Raw genomic sequence first — 20,837 nt, forward strand, 5'->3', positions numbered from 1 at the left:
TTCCTTGAAGACCAGAAGTGTCCTGTCCCAAACACACATATAGCAGCTTCCTCTCTAATGTCTGTGATGAGAGGAAATCCAGCGCAGTGAAAACATTTATACTGACTGCATTGATTAGCAGTCACTTTTCCTAGAATTCAACTATACTTCCTTGTTTATTAGATAATTATCCTTAGTTGATGAGATGTTATGTTCCATTCATGATTGCTTGTAATGGTTAACATGTATATATCCTTTTGTAACTAGAAAATCTATTTAAATCTTCCTGTTATGAACTTTATTCTACTATTCATCCATATGGCAGTGCTTTAAAAGCTGCAGCTATTATTCTCGAGAACCATATGGCACATAAATGGCACATTATCATGCTTGTCAATAAGTCCCACTTCTGTACACTGATAGCCTCTGACAGGGAAGTTATCCTATTGGATGAAAAATAACTATTCTTAAGAAAAAATTTGGAAATGATTCCCTTAAGCTATCAGCCCATGTATAAATGCACTTCTGATTTTTATTATATTGGTTACATAGGAATGATTTATAACAATGACAAGCCTGTAATAAACTTCTTTTCTCTTTAAGATGGGGTTAATTCAATATGCCAATAATCCAAGAGTTGTGTTTAATCTGAATACTTTTAAATCCAAAAATGAAATGATTAAAGCAACATTGCAGACATTCCAATATGGTGGAGACCTTACAAATACCTTCAAAGCAATTCAGTATGCAAGGTAAGTTATGATGCTAGTAGGTCAATATGTTGATAAAATAGAAGTGCTCATAAGTAAGAAAAGACAAAGAAAAATATATCGTGCGTGTGTGCTCAATTGCTCAGTCCTGTCCAACTCTTTGCAACCTCGTGGAATGGAGCCTGCCAGGCTCCTCTGTCCATGGGATTCTCCAGGCAAGAATACTGGAGTGGGTTGCCATTTCCTCCTCCAGTGTATCTTCCCAATCCAGGGACTGAACCCATGTCTCTTGCATTGGCAGGCGGATTCTTTACTACTGCACCACGTGGGAAACCCAAATATGTGGTACCTACTTTTCACTTTCCTGCACTGGAGAAGGAAATGGCAACCCACTCCAGTGTTCTTGCCTGGAGAATCCCAGAGATGGAGGAGCCTGGTGGGCTGCCGTCTATGGGGTCGCACAGAGTCGGACACGACTGAAGCGACTTAGCAGCAGCATACTTAAATCAGAACTAGTAGAGTAGACAAGTCTGAACATTCTTTTACTTGAACACTTTGAGAAGGCAGAAGGAAATAAAACTTTCAAATCTTTGATTTCTGTGACTTTTATAAGATTTTTTTAATATTTTATATGAAGTAAATAAAATGAAATTAAAAAACCTTGGGTTAAGCTGGACATGGAGCAATCTGCAGTTATTTGTTACTATTTATTAAGACCACAAACAACTTGAGCTAGTGGGATACTTCAGCCAAGTTAAGAAGGGCCATAGAATCTTAAGTGTTAATGACATAGGAGTCTGAATTGAAGGATTCATTCTGCTTACTACTATCTGGGGCAATTTCATAACTATATAACACTCTCCTAATTCTTGGCTCAGTGTCTCTATTTTCTTAGCACTGCTGACCTTCATCTTCACTCTGATTTGATCAGATACCTTTACCAAAAAAAGTGCTAAACATTCTCATGTTGTTTAAAAAATATAAATGGGAACAGTAAGTTCATCTTCCTTTAAACCTACTTTTTGCCCTTTTCCCTCTGGTTGTGCCTTCCTTCCACTGCTATAATTCCTTAAAAGAAGTATCTGTGTTCCTTTGTTCATATCCTTGAAACATCTGGCTCTGCCACCAGGTAAACGCAGTTTTGCCTCGAGCCTCACCCCCTCTAGCTTCCCTTACCATTTGACAGTAATGAGCATACAGTGTTATCTCTACCCCAGATGCCTTGACACCACGCACTTCTAGAAAACCTGCCAACTTGGGTCAACAAGTTTGCCTCTTCATTGGCTTCTTTTCCTAGTTTTTCTTCACTGAACAGAGTCCTTCTTTCATAGCTCTTTTTTTTCTTAGGTGTTGTATCCACTCTTGTGGTTACATGAGCCATCAGCCCTGCCTGTCTTACCCCACGGCTATGTCATCAGCCCTGACCTCTCTCTCAGAATTCACACTAGTGTCCAGCTGATGCCGAGTGTCTTTATTTGGAGTGTTGGCTCACTTGTCAAACTGAGTACATCCTAAACTGGCCCTGTGCTTTTCTCTTTCCCTCCTCGTGATTCTGCCATTTTGATTCATTGTCCACCTTTCCTCCTCGTTATTCAGACTGTAAACTTAATGGTTTATTTTATTCTTTCTGCTCCTCTTTAGGTCACATAATCTGGCCAGTCACCACATCCTGTCCTTTCTATTTCTGAATTTCCTATAATACCTGTCCTTTCTTTCTTCAGTATATTCTAGGTTCTAGTTGCTGCTGCTGTCAACTGCTGACTCTCCCTATATGTCTCAAGAGTAGATTCCCTACAAGAGAAGATATGATTGGTTTGGTTAATTTATGTCCCTATTAAGTTTTGCTTTGGAGACAAGCTATCTCATTGGCTGCTGGCCAATAGCTATTATGCGAAGTACCCTTCCTGGTTCAGTGAAGCAGGCTGAGGGGAGGACTAAGATGACGTAGAAAAATGGCCTCCTAAGAGTTAGAAACAGTAAAGAGCCTTTATTTTTAGAAGGGAATGTGGGTGTGGCATTTTTCCCTGGAAAGAGCCTAGGGGCCTGGCAAGCTTCCTTCTTAGGGAGAGAATAGGCACTTTCTGAGAAAATGGGACTCATATGGCTTTTACGATCTTTTCACAGCTTTGTTTTTCTCCCTGTCATCCCTCTCTCACCATTATTTTCCAAGCTAACAGGAGTCTTTCCATTGTGAGAAGCACGTAACTTTTTACTCATTCATTCCAGAATTTAATTACATCTAATTCTTTTTCTCTTTCTTCTTCTTCTTTCTCTCTCTTGATCTGTTTCTTTACAACATCAAATAGAATTCTGATACTCCTTCAGTGAATGTTTCTATTTTCTGTTGATCTTATTTGATTTGGTGCCTAAAGTTACAATTTACTGTTCCAAGCCCTACAGATAATCATGGGCTTCCCAGGTGACGCTAGTGGTAAAGAACCCACCTGCCCATGCAGGAGATATAGAGACCTGGGTTCAATCCTTGGGTCGGAAAGATCCTCTGGAGAAGGGAATGGCAACCCACTCTAGTATTCTTGCCTAGAGAATCCCATGGACAGAGGAGCCCCATGGACAGGCTACATTCCATAGCGTTGCAAAGAGTCAGACTTGGCCAAAGCAGCTTAACACACACACACAGGTCATCAAGACTAAATGAGCCATAGTTTCTACTCTCAGCAAATTTATAATCTGACATGAGCTCTACTGTATGTCATAAAGAGTATAAAAAATTATTTGATGTGAGTATAAGAATTCAAATTTCTCTGGTTGAGAAATAGGAACTATTTTTAAATATTTCTATATTCTGCTATATAGAACACAGAAAATCTTTAGGAAATAAAATGATATTCTCAGTTTTAAACATGTTCAATTAAAGAACTCTGTACACTTTCAGGTGAAAATATTTGATGCATTGAATACACAAACTTGAAGATGGGAGGGATGAATGGAAGACAATATAGATTATAAATTGTCATCATGTAAGTGGTGGTGGTAAACTTATATGATGACACCAGAAAGAATGTGCAACAAGAGAATTCAATAGACAGGGAAAAAGTTGTTGGACACCTGGCTAACCAAAAGCTGAATCCCTGCTCGTTGAATCAAAACAAATTTCAGTTTAAATCTAAGAAAATGAAACAACTAAAGGACTATGAGAAAACTTGGCTGATGAAAAATAAAAGTCTTAGAGATAAGGCCCTTTTAAAATGACATGTCAAGTATAAATGACACAGACACAAAAAGTAACAGATTTGATTATACAAAAATATAAAATTTCCACACAGTATCAATGTCACTAAAATTTTAAAAATGATTAATGAACTGAAAAAATTATTTACAATATATATGACAAAGGATAATTTTCTTTATTAACAGAAATTTTACTGATCAGGAAAATGATGAAAGACAAAAATGAGCAAATGTAAAGAAAAATCAAGAGTTAGATGAAGAAAGAAATATAAATGGCTAATAAACATAAAAATACTCATCATTCTTTATAGTTAAAAAGTATATAATAAAACAACAATAATATATTATTTTTTACTTATGAGTATCCCAGATTAAAAAGTATTAATAGTCCTCATTGTTAAGGAAAGGAGATGGAGAAAATTGCATTCTTGTACACTGATAGCAATATAAATTGGAAGAAGTTTGAAGAACAGTTTAGTACTATATTTATCAAAACTTGAAATGTGTAAATCCTTTGTCCAAATAATTTCAGTGCCACAGGTTTATACTACTGATGCATTTGAAAAAGTATGCCAAGATATATACTCAGGGATATTCATTATAGCATTATTTGTAAACCCCAAAATGGCCTAAATGCATAATAATGGGGAGTTGGTTAAATAAACTATGGTTCCTCAAAACAATGAAATATTACGTAGCCATTAAAAAAGGAAAGTTCTAAACTAGTGATTACTAGTGGGGTGGTTGGGGTGCAATACAAAGGTAGGGGCATGGGAGGCACAAATTATTGGGTAAAAGACAGGCTCAAGGATGTAATACAAGGAGAATATAGTCAATATTTTATAACTGTAAATGGAAATTTACCTCTAAAATTATATAAAATGAGTATTTTTTAAATGAAAATTTAGAAATAAAATTAAACACAAAAAGAGTTCTATATGTGCTGGTATGGAAAGATCTCCATCAAAATGAAAAACCACTGTATAGACTATGTCCCCACATAAAAGTTTAAGGAGTAAATTTTGCATATATTTCTCTATATGCAACATTTTCTAGAAGGAAACAAACTGATAATAGTGATTACCTTGTCAGTAGTGGCTTTGAAATAGTGGCTTGATGTTAACTTTTTGTTTTATAGCTTTCCAAATGCTTTAGATTTCTTTTACCATATATATTTATTACTTAAAAAAAAGCCATTTGTTATTGGAAAAATGCAGATCCAATGAGTAAAATTTATGACAAAATGAATTATCTTTGCTCTGTTGAGGAGTTTAATTTTCTTAGCAGAGGATAATTCTAAGGATTCCTGATGTGAATACACATACCCACACACTATGAATACCATGGGAGCTATTTTTAATGCCAAGTGAGATTTACATTCTTGTATGTGTCTCTACAAACTACAAGTATAATATAGTTAAAATGTCACCAGAACTGATAGAGCAATTCTAAGTCGCAATAGGTTATATTCAAAGAGGTCAGTTTCATAGTTACTTTTCTAACCAGAGGTCCATGTATTAACTTTATCCATTGATAGTGAGTTTTTATTTTATCTGCCACAGAGATACCGCTTATTCAAGAGCTGCTGGTGGACGACCAGGTGCTACCAAAGTTATGGTGATTGTAACTGATGGTGAATCCCATGATGGTTCAAAGTTGAAAGCTGTGATTGATCAATGTAACAAAGACAATATACTGAGGTTTGGCATAGCAGTAAGTGGCTTTTTTTTTTTTTTAACTGGTTTTTCAGTTCATAGGGAAATATTCCTTTAAGACTATACTTTCTTATTGCCGGTTCCTAGCTTCATATAAAAGAATATTTTTACTCTGCCTCAGCATCTTGCTGATTTTCAGTCATGACAACCAAAAGGATATGGAAGTGTTGCTTATTTTACCTCTCCAAAAGGCCTATTGTGTTAAAAAATAGTCTAGAAAATATTAACAGGAAAATTAAACTACAGCACTGATAGCCCTCTCCTCTCTTCCTCTGTTTTCAAGGTTCTTGGGTACTTAAACAGAAATGCCCTGGATACTAAAAATTTAATAAAAGAAATTAAAGCTATTGCCAGTATTCCAACAGAAAGATACTTTTTCAATGTCTCTGATGAAGCAGATCTACTAGAAAAGGCTGGGACAATAGGAGAACAAATTTTCAGCATTGAAGGTAAAAGAACTCCTTCTCAGAATTTTCTTTCAAAAACTTTTTTCAAGGATGCAAACTTACCAGCATATAAGGGGAACAGAAGGGATAAATTGGGGGATTGGGACTAACATATACACACTACTGTCTATAAAATAGACAATAAAGACCTACTGTATAGCACAGGGAACTCGACTCAATACTCTGTAATGGCCTATATGGGAAAAGAATCTACAAAAGAGTACATATATGTATAATTAAATCACTTGCTGTACAGCAGAAACTAACATGACATTATAATCAACTATACTCCAATAAAAATTTTAAAAATAAAAAAGTAACATGTTCTTAAAAACCTTAAAAAATTCTTTATTACCAAACACTCTTTTAATTAATTGGCTTCCCTTGTGGCTCAGCTGGTAAAGAATCTGCCTGCAATATGAGAGACCTGGGTTCAATCCCTTGGAGAAGGGAAAAGCTACTCCATTATTCGGGCCTGGAGGATTCCATGGACTGTATAGTCCATGAGGTCGCAAAGAGTCAGACACAACTGAGCAACTTTCACTTCACATATACCTTATTCAAAGAGAACTCATAAGTAGCATCAATAAGAAAAATAAAGAATGATGACTACATAGCTTATAAAAGATGGTCAATAAACAAAAGAAAACATTCCCAATTTTAGTAATTATTTTAAAATTTAAATTAAATCAATGTTTCTTTGTGCCTAAAAGACAACAAAGATTAGTAATGTTTAATCTTGAGGAGATTATGGGGAAGCACGGAAGCTCATACACTATTGATAAGATTATAAATTGTATAACCTTTGGGAGCAGCAATGTAGTACTGTCTATTATAATCATAAATAGTTTTACCTTTTTATACTGCTTCCATAATTTACATTGAAATTCTTAAAATTTGTTTGCAGTAAATATGTATACTTTTTAGGTTAGAAAAATACAGTGAAGATTTTTAATTGTTCAGATTTTGAGGAAACATTTACCAGATATATAATAATTTACTTCTGTGGCTTGGGAGGTCTAGTCACTGTAGAAATATCATATGTTTAAGACCTCACTGTAAGGAGGACTGGAAAACAATTCCCAGTTGGTAAGAAGTCCCATGTGACCCAAATCCTAGTTCCTGATGGTTAACCCAAATAACTCTCAGCAATGAAGTGAATATTTTATTGAACACTTGCTCTGATCAAAGGGATTGCATAGATTAAGTATTAATCCTTATAGACAAATCTTTATCTCCTGATAGATTAAGTATTAATCCCTATAGTCAAATCTTTTTCTCCTGATTATCCATTGGAAGCATCTATCCAAACATTTTTATTCTTCACTACATTAATGTGACAGTCTGCAAACTTTTCTTTTTGTGAAGATTAGTGAAATGTAACCACTTTGGCTGCTCTATATGGAAAGAGTTCTAAATGAGTCTTACGGTGCTAGTGTCAGAGGTAAGCACATATGTAGAACTTGGACCAGACTTCCAAACTGGCAAAATTCCTACTCAATCTTGAATCCTGGTTCCTGAAGCCAAATCCAAATATCTCTCAACACAGTCTTCACCACAGATCAATTGCCTGGCTCCTCCAACTATATCTGAGATATATGTGCATTTATTAGTACCAATATTTAAAAGCTAAAAATTCAGTTAGGTCTTTAGCAAGTAACAATCATTTTTAAAAAGAAAAGATAATGTCAGTTTTCATCTTACCTCATCCCCTATTTTGAGTGTTTCTTGATATCAGGAATTTCATAGTATACCAATACATACATTAATGCACAATCAAGATTAATGCCAACATCAGACTACCTGGGAAGCATTGTGGATTTCTGCATCTGTTAGAACACTTCCCTAGAGGTTCCTCCCTCCCAGCTCTGTATTTTTGAGTGGACATAAGAACCGTGTGTGTGTGTGTGTTTGTGTGTGTGTGTGTGTCTGTGTCTGTGTGTCTGTGTGTCTGTGTGTGTGTGTGTCTGTGTGTGTGTGTCTGTGTGTGTGTGTGTCTGTGTGTGTGTGTGTCTGTGTGTGTGTGTCTGTGTGTGTGTGTCTGTGTGTGTGTCTGTGTGTGTGCGTGTCTGTGTGTGTGCGTGTCTGTGTGTGTGCGTGTCTGTGTGTGTGTGTCTGTGTGTGTGTGTGTGTCTGTGTGTGTGTGTGTGTGTGTGTGTGTGTGTGTGTGTGTCTGTGTGTGTGTGTGTGTGTGTGTGTGTGTGTCTGTGTGTGTGTGTGTGTGTGTGTGTCTGTGTGTGTGTGTCTGTGTGTGTGTGTGTCTGTGTGTCTGTGTCTGTGTGTGTGTGTGTGTCTGTGTGTGTGTGTGTCTGTGTGTGTGTGTGTCTGTGTGTGTCTGTGTGTGTGTGTCTGTGTGTGTGTGTGTCTGTGTGTGTGTGTGTCTGTGTGTGTGTGTCTGTGTGTGTGTGTGTCTGTGTGTGTGTGTCTGTGTGTGTGTGTCTGTGTGTGTGTGTCTGTGTGTGTGTGTGTGTGTGTGTGTGTGTCTGTGTGTGTGTGTCTGTGTGTCTGTGTGTCTGTGTGTCTGTGTGTGTGTGTGTGTAGGCACATGTGTTTGAAAATTTGATTTAAAATCGGTAACAGTGATATAATTTTTGAAACTGCTATTTCCCAGGTACAGTTCAAGGAGGAGACAACTTCCAACTGGAAATGTCACAAGTGGGAATCAGCGCGGAATACTCTCCTCAAAATGTGTGTATGTCAGATAACTTCCAGTCATGCTGTCATTTGCCTTGACTCTTCTGGACCCAGTAGCCTTGTCCTGAAATAGGAAAAACAGCCATCTAGTGATCAGCAGTTCTCACTCCTAGTCACGGTCGTTTAGTTTCTTTGTGCTGCTGGTTTATCATTCTAAAAAACAGAGGTTAATAAGGCCTTCCCTCCCCTGTTTTACAGGGATTTTTTAAATGGAAAAAATGATAATATACAAGAAAGCCTTTGAGTGCTCCAGGGGACAGGCAGTATATTAACTCAAGGTATTATTACTGCAGGAATTTTCTTTATATCAATCAACTGCTGGAAAAGTTTGTTTAAAATACAAACTCTTATCATCACTGTCATGGTTGAATTCTGAGTTATTTGAATATCTGTTTTTTTTTTAATTTATTTTTTATTTTACTTTACAATTCTGTATTGGTTTTGCCATTTTTAACAGCAGAGACAGAAAAATAGTTGAAAAAGTAAGGAGTTAGGGAAAGAGTGCGATGGGACATCTTAGCTCAGGGAAGTCCATTCTTTCTCAGAGACATCCATCTCACAGGTCTCTGATTCTAATCCTACTCAGGATATGAGTGCAACAGTAGTAAACGAGGCAAAAAGACAGGTGACCCTGGGAAATACTCAGGGAACAGGATTTGACTGGCTGAATAAAGGCCAAGGATCAGGGTTTTTTTTGTAGAATAAAAGGTGCTAACATTCTCTGGATTGTCAAGCATTAAGAGATGCTCCTAAAAGTTATAGGTCTTTCCTTCAGAAAAAATGTCAGTGAACCCACATAAACAATTTTCCATACAATTTCCTGAAATTTTGTATAGACCCTGAAGCTCCTTCCTGCACCCAGATTTCAGAGTCCAGGATTTATGACAATCATTCACATAATTTCATGGTCTCTTATCTTCAGAATGGGACACATTATTTCTCTATTTTTTTTAATGGCTTTGTATTTTTCATCCCAAAATCATACCTTGAAAATGATAATGGAGAAGAATATGGAAAATAATGTCTATATAATGAGATCACTTTTCTGTATAGCAGAAATTAATATGATGTTGTAAATTAACTATACTTCAAGAAAATAAATTTTAAACAATAACAGCAAAACTGCAAGATTGTATCTCTGATATTTTCTAAGATCAAAAACTTGTAAATAAGGACTTCCCTGGTGGTCCAGAGGACATGAGTTTACTCCCTGATCAGGGAACTAAGATCTCACTTGCCCTGGAGCAACTAAGCTCACCCATCACAACTAGAGAGCCCGAGTGCCACAACTAGAGAGTCTGTGTGCAGCAGCAAAAGATCTAGCCACAACTAGACCTAACACAGCCAAAATAAACAAAATAATTAACTAATCAGTTAATTGGTTGATTAATTAATTTTTAAAAAAATTTAAAAATAAGTCCCATCCTGACCATCTGCTTCCTGCGATGGCTTATAGCTTTGAATATTCAGATTGGGTTTTGAGCCAATCCTGAGTAGCCTGTCCTCTTTGGGCCTCCCCACTGGTGCTGACCAATGGCTGTTTTTCTTCCCATAGATGAAATATCATATCTTCAGTTGCTTTCTGTAGCTGTGCCATTCTCAAATAAATGGGATAGGAGAGAGAGGAATGTTTGAGAAGGAGTTAAGAAAAAAAGAGGAAAGGGACTTCTCTGGTGGTCCAGTGGTTAAGAATTCATCTTCCGATGCAAGGGATGTGGGTTCAATCTCTGGTTGAGGACCTAAGACCACACACGCCACGGGGCAGCTAAGCTTGTGCACCACAACTAGCGAGGGCCACACACTGCAATGAAGACCCAGCACAGCCAAAAAATAAATAAACTAAAATGTTTAAAAGAATAAAGAGGAAGGAAGTTGAAGATAGGTCAGAAGAGGGCTACCACATGGGTCTGGGGGAACAGTGCCCACCTCTCTTCCTCTGGCAGCAGCACTTCCTGTTTCTTGAGCATGTCTCATAGCCCAAGCTCTTCTTAGGAACATGTTAGGCCAGAGGCTCCCTTCTGACTCCTTTCTAAAGGCTTACAACTGTTCAGCATTTGCAGATGGGCGCCTTTGCATGGAAATTGGAAGATGGCTATGTGCCCCTCCTGTACTGTGGTACAGATTTATCTTTACCACAAAATGTATCAAAACAATTTGGAGATATATCAACATACAATCTGTTAAAAAACCAAAATTCAGCTGAGTGAATCTGATTGGCTTTATTCAATGATTCATGGGATTCACTCGTAACTCAGTTGGTAAAGAATCTGCTTGCAATGTTGGAGACCTAGGTTTGATCCTTGGGTGGGGAAGATCCCCTGGAGAAGGAAATGGCAACCCACTCCGGTATTCTTGCCTGGAGAATCCCATGGACAAAGGAGCCTGGCAGGCCACAGTCCATGGGGCTATAAGAGACATATATGACTCAGCCATTAAACCACCACAATGATTCATGTATTGGGTAGCATTTCATTAAGCAAACAGAAAGGTGCCCTAAGGAGCTGTAGAAAACGGAAGGCTTTTATGGACAGAAGGGGAAATGGTCAGACTGTTTCAGGCACAGTCACCTTCACATAGGGGACAGAAGGGGTCTCTCATGATTACCTCACTAGTGCTGACCAGGGAATTCCAAAGTGACCATTTAAGACGACCTTCCTGGGAGAGGTTGAAGTTGCAGTTAGGTTAGTTATGGTCTGGGTTTGATGATGTAGACTTGGCACAGGTGATTCCATTTTGACCCGTTGTCTCTCTTTTCCAAGCAATTCATGTATATTTTGCTTCATCTTGCTTAGTTTTTTTTTTTCTTTAAATTTAGACCATTTGTTTTGATGTTTTGCCCACCCGACACTCTTATGCCTTACAGGTGATGTGTTTTAAGGCTTCTCACTTTTCAATTATTGTAGAATATTCTGATGCTGGGTGCAGTAGGAGCTTATGACTGGAGTGGGACTGTGGTCCAGAAGACACCTCATGGACATCTGATCTTTTCTAAACAAGTGTTTGAACAAATTCTGCAAGACAGAAATCACAGTTCATATTTAGGTAAGACCTACCAGCACTTGGCTTAGCACATTTAAGTTGCTTCCTTTAAGCTAGCTGGATTTCAAGATCAGTTCAGCAAAACAGTTGAGCTGTCATCTAATTACACATATTTCAGCTGCCTCTTTGCCAGTCAGGCCTTAGCCCATAACTACTTAATGAAACACTGCATGTTTGACTCGTTAATCTCTTCTGGTTGTTCCAGCAGTTGTTATTCCTGGGACATGACTGTGTTTCTCCAAAATAGAAATAGGACCTAAAAGTCAGTACCGTAAGTGGTAGTCTTACATCAGTTTGGAGTCTCCAGTGTTTCTGTTTTTGTAATAGTCACCAATTTTGAGCACCTCCTATGGAACAGTCCCTGAGTTGGCTATTCTATCTACATAATATTTAAATACTTCCAACTATCCTTTGAAGGGAGTACTACTATCATTTTACCTTTCCAAAGAGCTTAATTACTTGCTCAAAGATAAAAAACTTAACAAGTGGCAAGTCCAAACTTAGAACCGGAGATTGACTCCAAAGCCTATGTTCTTCCCACTGTGCAAAGTTCCACCTTTAAATTCATTTAGTTATTCATTCTCAAATATTTGTTCATATTTGAGTTCATAAGGAGCTGGTGAGGACAAGGCACAATCTAGGGTCAGCTTTATGGGGACATGTTCCACCTCCACAGGGCAGAGTTTCTGGCCAAAGGGTGCAAGCAGTTCATCTTAAAAAAAGCAGGAGAATGTGACCTTCGTGTTATACTCAGGAGCGCAAGCAGCTATGCGTCACACTAACAAAAGGGCCCTCTGATCATCTCTGCTAGCTTCACAGGCTTATCTGGCCAAGATATTCAACAGTACCTACCCTGTAACCCCTTCTCTCCTAGGTTACTCTGTGGCTTCAATTTCTACTGGGAACAGTGTCCACTTTGTTGCTGGTGCTCCTCGAGCAAATTATACTGGTCAGATAGTGCTATACAGTGTTGATGAGAATGGCAATGTCACAGTTATACAGTCTCACAGAGGTGACCAGGTAAATTCCATTGTTTAAGCAGGTGAAATTAATTTCATGGACAACCGGGGCTTGTGGAAAGGGAGGAGTTAGTAGAAATGGAAACTAACATTTATTGAGTGCCCACCCTGTAGCTGCCTCTGTGATTTGTGTTTACTTGAATATTCCTTAAATATTCACAATACTGAGATCTGCCATCCCCTTTTGGCTAGCTGCTGAGAGTTTAACTACCTTTCTAAGGCTACATAGCTTTCATGGGGATGAGTTGTCGTTAAAGCCCAATGATGACAGACACCTAACTACTGCTTTGTAGGCAAGTTCCAACAAGGAACCAAGGATCTGGAGAAGAAGCAATAGGGAGCAATAGAGCCTTAGACTGAGCTATGACATCTTTGCCTATAAAGGTGTCCTGTGGCTCTGACATTTCTAAATGTCAAAAAGGTTGAGATTTCTAAAAGTAAAGCAGCTCTCTTCTCTGTCACTTTCTTCTGATGTGTGGCAGTTTGGTAGTGAGGACCATTGATGCCTCCCAGTCAAGGTCCACGAGAACAAAAGCTAGCCTATAGAGTCCTATTTTCTTGCTAAGTCGCTTTGACTCCTGAGCTTAGCACATATTTGAATTGCATATCACTGTACTCCAACGACCAGCAGAAAATTCTCTTCCTTAAATCAGAGAAACTGATGACCCACAGATTTCCCTTCTCTGGGATTAAATCTGGTTCACTGTCTCTATGGATTTTCCTGGAGGAAGAAGATCTGCGTCTTTGACTTCCTTGACCACAAATCCACTGTGGTCATACATTTTCCTCCTCTTTAGTATTTTAAAGTTTATGGTCTTCCCTGGTGGCTCAGATGGTAAAGAATCCTCCTGTAATGTGGGAGACCTGGGTTCGATCCTTGGGTCAGGAAAATCCCCTGGAGAAGGGAATGGCAACCCACTCCAGTATTCTTGCCTGGAGAATCCCATGGACAGACAAGTCTGATGGGCTACAGTCTATGGGGTTGGACACGACTGGGTGACTAACACTTTCACTTTCTATTATGTTTTATCACAGAAGCCCTGTTATTTGTTCAACCTCCCTCTTCCCTGCCTACCTTTGTCTACAACACCTCATAAAGCTACTAAGTGTTTCTTAAGTGTGGTCTTTTACCCACCAGCATCAGAAATACCTGGAGTGCTTATTTAAAATACTGTTTTCTTGATTGCCCTATAGACATTGCATCAGAATCTCTGGAAATGGCTCTTGGGAATCTGTATTTTACAGGTGCTTTTTTGGTGATTTTTGTGCACCCTAAGTGCTAAGAAGCAAGTGTTAGATTGTGACACAAACAGAGAGAAGGGGCGATGTTATCTTTCTTTATGTTCCTAGCACCTTACAGGCAACAGATGCTCAATTTTTGCTTGTTGAATGAGTAAATAAAAGTTTAGTGTAATACTAGGAGTAAAAGAATCCTAGTGTTGATATGCTTTATTCCTGCAGATTGGCTCCTATTTCGGGAGTGTGCTGTGTGCAGTCGATGTGAATAAGGACACTATCACAGATGTGCTCTTGGTAGGTGCGCCAATGTACATGAATGACCTAAAGAAAGAGGAAGGACGAGTCTACCTGTTTACTATCACAAAGGTAAAAAAAAATTATTAAACTGATTTCATTTCATTTGCTTTATTATTGATAAATAAAAATAGATCTGCATTTTTGAAGATTAAAGATGTTATTATTAAATAAAAGTATGGTTTATATTTCATTTTGAGGTTGTCACCATTGTTATAGTTTCAAAAATCACATTGAAAAGCATAACCTAGAACTTAATGTATAGTGTCCTGCCATCTTCCACAAGAGGTCTTTGAATATATATTTTCTTTACAAATAAAGTCATTATAAATGCATGTTGTTTTTTGAAATACATACACACACATGCATATACATCTGTGTGTTTCCCAAATATCTCATTCAATTATTCTTCATTGCTATAAAGATATAAGAATAACAGGGCAAAGCTACTTTGTTGACATTTTACAACTGTAAGGACAAATTGTACCGGGCACTTTAGAAACAGCCATATATTCCTGTATGCTTTCTACGTTAGTTTGTCAGAAAATTCCATTGCTTAACATTTAGGTGTATATCCAAATCTTGGAAATTCCAGTTCTTACACATAGAACTGAGCATACTCTAACATGGAAAAGCCTAGTTTTACCAACTTATAGACTGAACTAAATCCATGCACATAGTTATAGTGAACTTAGTGAAACCTGAAAAGAAAACCAAAGTTAAAGGCACAGATTAACATAGAAAATTAGATGGCTAGATAAGGAAAGGATGGAAAGAGAGAAGCTGATATTCATGTAGTAAATGTTATATTTAACTGTTGTGATATTTTGTCCTAGCTTATTTATTTAAATTAATATAACAGCCCTTAAACAGAAGCAATTAAAACAATTTTGAAGCATATAAAGTGTAATTAAGTATTTAATAAGGGAAGAGCATATCTACTAGTTTGAAAATGTAACAAATCCCCAACTTCTTAAATGTTTCTTGCTAGTCAGATATTCTGAATATTATTAATTGCTAAAGGTGAAATGATCTTTCAATATTTTACCAAACTCAGTCAGTAATAAATTAATTTTCATAAGATTATTATAGAGGAGAAAGAATAAAAACAGACTCAGTTTCATGGTTGAAGAGCATTGCTTTCTTATGAAGTCATGAAATATTTCCATTCTTGACTTCAAAATCTGCAAAAAAAGAAAAAGCCCACAATTGTATCTTTTACAGGAAAATGTCTTTTCTTTGGCAGAAATATTCAGTGTTTTATATAATGGAATATTAACAATCTCATCTTTCACTTCCTATACCATTATAATTATGCCACTGTTGTTCAATAGCTTTTAAGTAAAGGACTGTATTAAGATATTGTGTTTTATTTGTTTCTACCTTAATTTTATTGAAGAGATTAGTAGACTTCTACCAGAAATTTTTTAAATCAAAAAATTTTGGAAACAGATGAGTGAAGATCCTAATATTAAGGGGAAAAAAGACAAAGAAATGGACACGCTTATGTAGGTTGTACAGGCAGCCTACAGAAAAGAATTGCTTCTTTTCACCTTGGTTTATAAGCAGATAGCCTATGACCTTACTTTCAGTATGGCACAGTGATTCATTTGTACATAGGTAGGTAGATAGATGGATAGATTTTTTTTTTTATTCTTTTCCTTTTTAACTAAAAACTATTGAATATAATTCTTTGTGCCATACAGTAGGTCCTTGGTTATCTATTTTATATTTATACTACTATAAATATATAGTAGTATATATTTGTTAATATAAGGTTGGCTTTAATTGTCCCCTTTTCCCCTCTTTGCAAGGGCATTTTGAATTGGCACCAATTTCTGGAAGGGCCCAAGGGTCTTGAAAATGCTCGATTTGGTTCAGCAATTGCAGCTCTTTCAGACATCAACATGGATGGCTTTAATGACGTGATTGTTGGTTCACCTTTGGAAAATCAGAACTCTGGAGCTGTGTACATCTACAATGGTCATGAGGGCATGATTCGCTTGAGGTATTCTCAGGTAATCCATAGTTTTATGGTGATATGTTTACATGTGAGTATTACTGTGTTAGAGCTACAGAGTATCATGTGGGTCATCCAATCCATCCCTCTTACTTTATAACCTAATTCACTTATTCATCAGATATTCAGTGAACCTCTACTGTGTGTCAAGCTCTGTCTAGGCTCTGGGAATACTGTAAAGAACAGGACGGTCACAATTGTGCTTTGTATGGATCTTTCATTCTTGTGAAGGAGACAGAGGGAAAGAAGATAAGAAAAATATTCCAGAAAGTAGGAAATGATAAGGAACTTAAAAAAAACTAGGGGATAAATTTTCAGGGCTAGGAGGTATCAAATATTTGAGTGAGTGACCAAGGAAGCCTCACTCAGAAGCAGCTTTTGAGTAAAGATCTGAATGAAATGAGCTAGGAGAGGAGTCAGGACCCAAACCTGCATCAGCTCCTTCTCTGGTTCACTGATGTCTCACTGCTTTGTGCTGGCTTGTTATTTTATGTGAGAGTCATGCCGCTTTCTTTGATGAAAATGTGGCTGCAAGAATAATAATCAGATCGGATGAGCTATGAAAAATCAATGGAGTTCTGTGGAGAATAAAACAATCTGAGAAATGGCCGTAGAAAGAATATACCAGCGCAATGTAGATGCTGCCTTTTTTCCGTTTCAGTTGTCACGAGCTATAATTTCATCTCAAACTTGCTCTTTTAGAAAATCCTGGGGTCCGACAGAGCCTTTAGTAGCCACCTCCAGTACTTTGGGAGATCCCTGGATGGCTATGGAGATTTAAATGGGGATTCCATCACCGATGTGTCCGTGGGGGCCTTTGGACAGGTCGTTCAGCTCTGGTGAGTCATTGAGAGCCAGACAGAAACTAGTTAACAAACACATTGCCTACTAAGGAGAGCAGATTGCTTTGCTAGTATTTTGAAAATGTCACAGGCATTATATAACACTCTCAGACATTTGTATGTCATAGTTTGCAGAGAGGAAGGAGTATGTTTTTCCTGGTGGGAAAAAAAATGCTTGCTTAACATTAGAACCAAGTCTCTCTTCTCTATAAAATGAGGAGGAAAAGTGTATTGAAAAGATAAAGCTCTAGAAATGGTATTAAGGATATTTCTGATTATTTTTTTATTACCTCAACTTGTAGAAAAGAATTCTCATGAGAATGCTCTAAAAATACTGAATACCAAGGCCACACAAGTGAAGTACAACTTCTCCTGTGGTTAAAAGGTATCTTTTACAATTATTAGTCATAAACAAGAAGCCATTATTTAGGTTTAGCTGACCTCTCATTGACCTCAGGAGGAGTTGAAGAGCAGGGGGGAACAATAAGGGATTCAAGAGCCAAGGAGTAAGGGCGAAAAATAAATATATTGGGCTGGTGAAGGAATGGAACCAGAAAGAAACAGAATTCTGTCGGGAGTCTCTAAGAAAATATAGTTCAGTTATCCATTCATGTCTGTCGAAAAATATGTTTTAAATGTCCAAGTATGTGAAGAACAGAAAGAAATGAGGTATTGAGTAAATCACACTCTGAGTTCAATGAAACTATTTACAGTATCTCACCTGTGCTTTTAAAGGATGAAATGCATTGTTTTCCGTGCATCATTTTTCTTTCAGTGCCTGACAGGCAGGTTGTTAGTTTCTCCACCAGGGATTGAACCTGTGCCCCTTGAAGTGGAAGCACGAAGCCTTAACCACTGGACCACCAGAGAAGTTCCTTAGTGCAGGGGTCCCCAACCACCAGCCCATGTTAGAAACCAGGCCACAGAGCAGGAGGTGAGCAGATGAGGCTTCATCTGCCGCTCCATTACTGATGTAAACCATCTCCCTCCCCTCTGCACTCTGTGAAAAAATTGCTTTCCACGAATCCAGTTCCTGCTGCCAAAATTTGGGGATCACTGCCTTAGTGCATCATTTTAATGAAATCTTCATGCGGAAAAAATAAAACTCAAATGTAATATTTAAGGCTTTGAAAAAAAGAAAATATATTTACTGGATAAAATCAGTTTAGAGTAACATTAGAAAAATACAAGGTGTGATGACATAATTATGTGGCTGTTTTGGAACAATTTTGTAAGAAATCATACCTTTCAGTGAACTTTACCCTGTAGCCACCTTGGTAGACCTCAGGCATGGTAGGCCATATACTTCCTATACTGTGACGTTCCCTTTTAAGATAGCCCATGATGGCCAAACTTTTTTCTTTGAAGGTGGGTTTGATTCATCTAAAAAGTCAAGACACAAGGAGTCAAATCCATTTTTTGAGGGGACCAGTTAAGCTAGGTTATAAAGCGTCTGCCTGCAATGCGGGAAACCTGGGTTCGATCCCTGGGTCGGGAAGATCCCCTGGAGAAGGAAACAGCAACCCACTCCAGTATTCTTACCTGGAGAATCCCATGGACAGAGGAGCCTGGCAGGCTACAATCCACGGGGTCTCAAAGAGTTGGACAGGACTGAGCAACTTCACTGTCTGTCTGTTAAGCTAGGTTAATGCTGTTTTGTGGTCACAGTCCTACAAGGTGCTAAGACTAGTTTTTCTGGGTTCCCTGAGAATAATTTTTTTTAAACATTGGTCTTTCAGGTCACAGAGCATTGCTGATGTATCTGTAGATGCTTCATTCACACCAAAAAAAATCACTTTGCTCAACAAAAATGCTGAAATAAAACTTAAACTCTGCTTCAGTGCTAAGTTTAGACCTACTAATCAAAACAATCAAGTGGGTGAGTAAACCTGAAATAATCTGCACAAGAAATAGGTTTGCTTATAGAGTTTCACTTCTGATGTAAACTATGCTTGGGGTATGGAAACCAAAAGAAATAAGGGTCCTGCAGACACTTGAATTGCCACATATTCGAGATGCCTGAGAATGGTTAATTAGGTACGGAAGGTGTTTTAGACCTTCCTCTGTCATCCTTAGAAGGTCACATTCTGCTGCAGAAAGTCATGAAGTCAGTGACATAATTATAGCCTCTTCCAGTCTATTCTTTAAGTTTCTCTTACCCATACCTTCCTAATGGAAAACCATGAGCGCATGCAAATTACACTGAACCTGAGTCCGTATTAGATGAGTCCACTGTGAGTTGGCTATGCCATAATATAAGTAGAGTGTGTTCAGTATGAGGATCAAATATTTCTTTTCTTGAAAATTTAAGAAGCATGAAATAATGAGAAAGTATAGAACAATGTATAATTTGTGCCCAGTGTTTTATATTTTCTAAATAATCCATTATGTGAACCGAGAACTTTCAGATGTATTAGCAGGATTTAGAAAAGGCAGAGGAACTAGAGGTCAAATCGCCAACAACCATTGCATCATAGAGAAAGCAAGGGAATTCCAGAAAAGCATCTACTTCTGCGTCATTGACTACACTGAAGCCTTTGACTCTGTGGATCACAACAAACTGGAAAATTCTTAAAGAGATGGAAATACCAGACCACCTTACTTGCCTCCTGCAAAACCTGTATGCAGGTCAAGAAGCAACAGTTAGAACCTTACATGGAACAACTCACTGGTTCAAAATTGGGAAAGGAGTATGTCAAGGCTGTATATTGTCACCCTGCTTATTTAACTTCTATGTAGAGTACATCATGTGAAAAGCCAAGCTGGATGAATCACAAGCTGGAATCAAGATTGCCAGGAGAAATATCAACAACCTCAGATGTGCAGATAATACCACTTTAATAGCAAAAAAACAAAGAGGAACCTAAAGAGCCTCTTGATGAAGGTGAAAGAGGAGAGTCAAAAAGCTGGCTTGAAACTCAACATTAAACAATGAAGATCATGGCATCTTGTCCCATCACTTCATGGCAAATAGAAGGGGAAAAAGTGGAAACAGTGGCATATTTTATTTTCTTGTGTTCCAAAGTCACTGCAGATGGTGACTACAGTCATGAAATTAAAAGATGCCTGCTCCTTGGAAGAAAAGCTATGACCAACCTAGACAGCATATTAAAAAGCAGACACGTCACTTTGCCAACAAAGATCCATATAGTCAAAGCTGTGGTTTTTCCAATAGTTATGAATGGATGTGAGAGTTGGAACATAAAGAAGGCTGAGCACCAAAGAATTGATGCTTTTGAACTGTGGTGCTAAAGAAGACTTTTGAGAGTCCCTTGGACAGCAAGGAGATAAAACCAGTGAATCCTAAAGAAAATCAATCCTGAATACTCATTGGAAGGACTGATGCTGAAGCTCCAATACTGTGGCCACCTGATGCAAAGAGCTGACTCATTGGCAAAGACCCTGATGCTGGGAAGGATTGAAGGCAGGAGGAGAAGGGGATGACAGAAGGTGAGATGGTTGGATGACATCACCAACTCAATGGCTATGAGTCTGAGCAATCTCAGGGAGATAGTAAAGGATAGAGAAACCTGGTGTGCTGCAGTCCATGAGGTTGCAAAGAGTTGGACATGACTTAGTGACTGAACAATAACAACAAATAATCCAGTGAAGTGAGGGAATTCTGAAACATGACTGATTGGCAGGAGAGAG

The 20,837-nt window shown here is 37.9% G+C and overlaps 1 protein-coding gene across 1 annotated transcript in view; it reads left to right on the forward strand.

The window, feature by feature from the left end:
- ITGA2 (integrin subunit alpha 2) overlaps positions 1–20,837 on the forward strand; it is a 108,808-nt gene that overhangs the window by 57,187 nt on the left and 30,784 nt on the right. Inside the window, exons 7-16 of the mRNA XM_040262260.1 lie at positions 583–731; positions 5,441–5,591; positions 5,877–6,042; positions 8,651–8,727; positions 11,637–11,775; positions 12,647–12,792; positions 14,253–14,396; positions 16,139–16,342; positions 17,047–17,183; positions 18,926–19,065. Of these exons, the coding sequence (XP_040118194.1) occupies positions 583–731; positions 5,441–5,591; positions 5,877–6,042; positions 8,651–8,727; positions 11,637–11,775; positions 12,647–12,792; positions 14,253–14,396; positions 16,139–16,342; positions 17,047–17,183; positions 18,926–19,065 (1,453 nt within the window). The remainder of the gene's footprint in view (positions 1–582; positions 732–5,440; positions 5,592–5,876; positions 6,043–8,650; positions 8,728–11,636; positions 11,776–12,646; positions 12,793–14,252; positions 14,397–16,138; positions 16,343–17,046; positions 17,184–18,925; positions 19,066–20,837) is intronic.

This window comes from Oryx dammah, unplaced genomic scaffold (assembly GCF_014754425.2).
Source record: "Oryx dammah isolate SB20612 unplaced genomic scaffold, SCBI_Odam_1.1 HiC_scaffold_20, whole genome shotgun sequence".
Classification (NCBI taxonomy): domain Eukaryota; kingdom Metazoa; phylum Chordata; class Mammalia; order Artiodactyla; family Bovidae; genus Oryx; species Oryx dammah.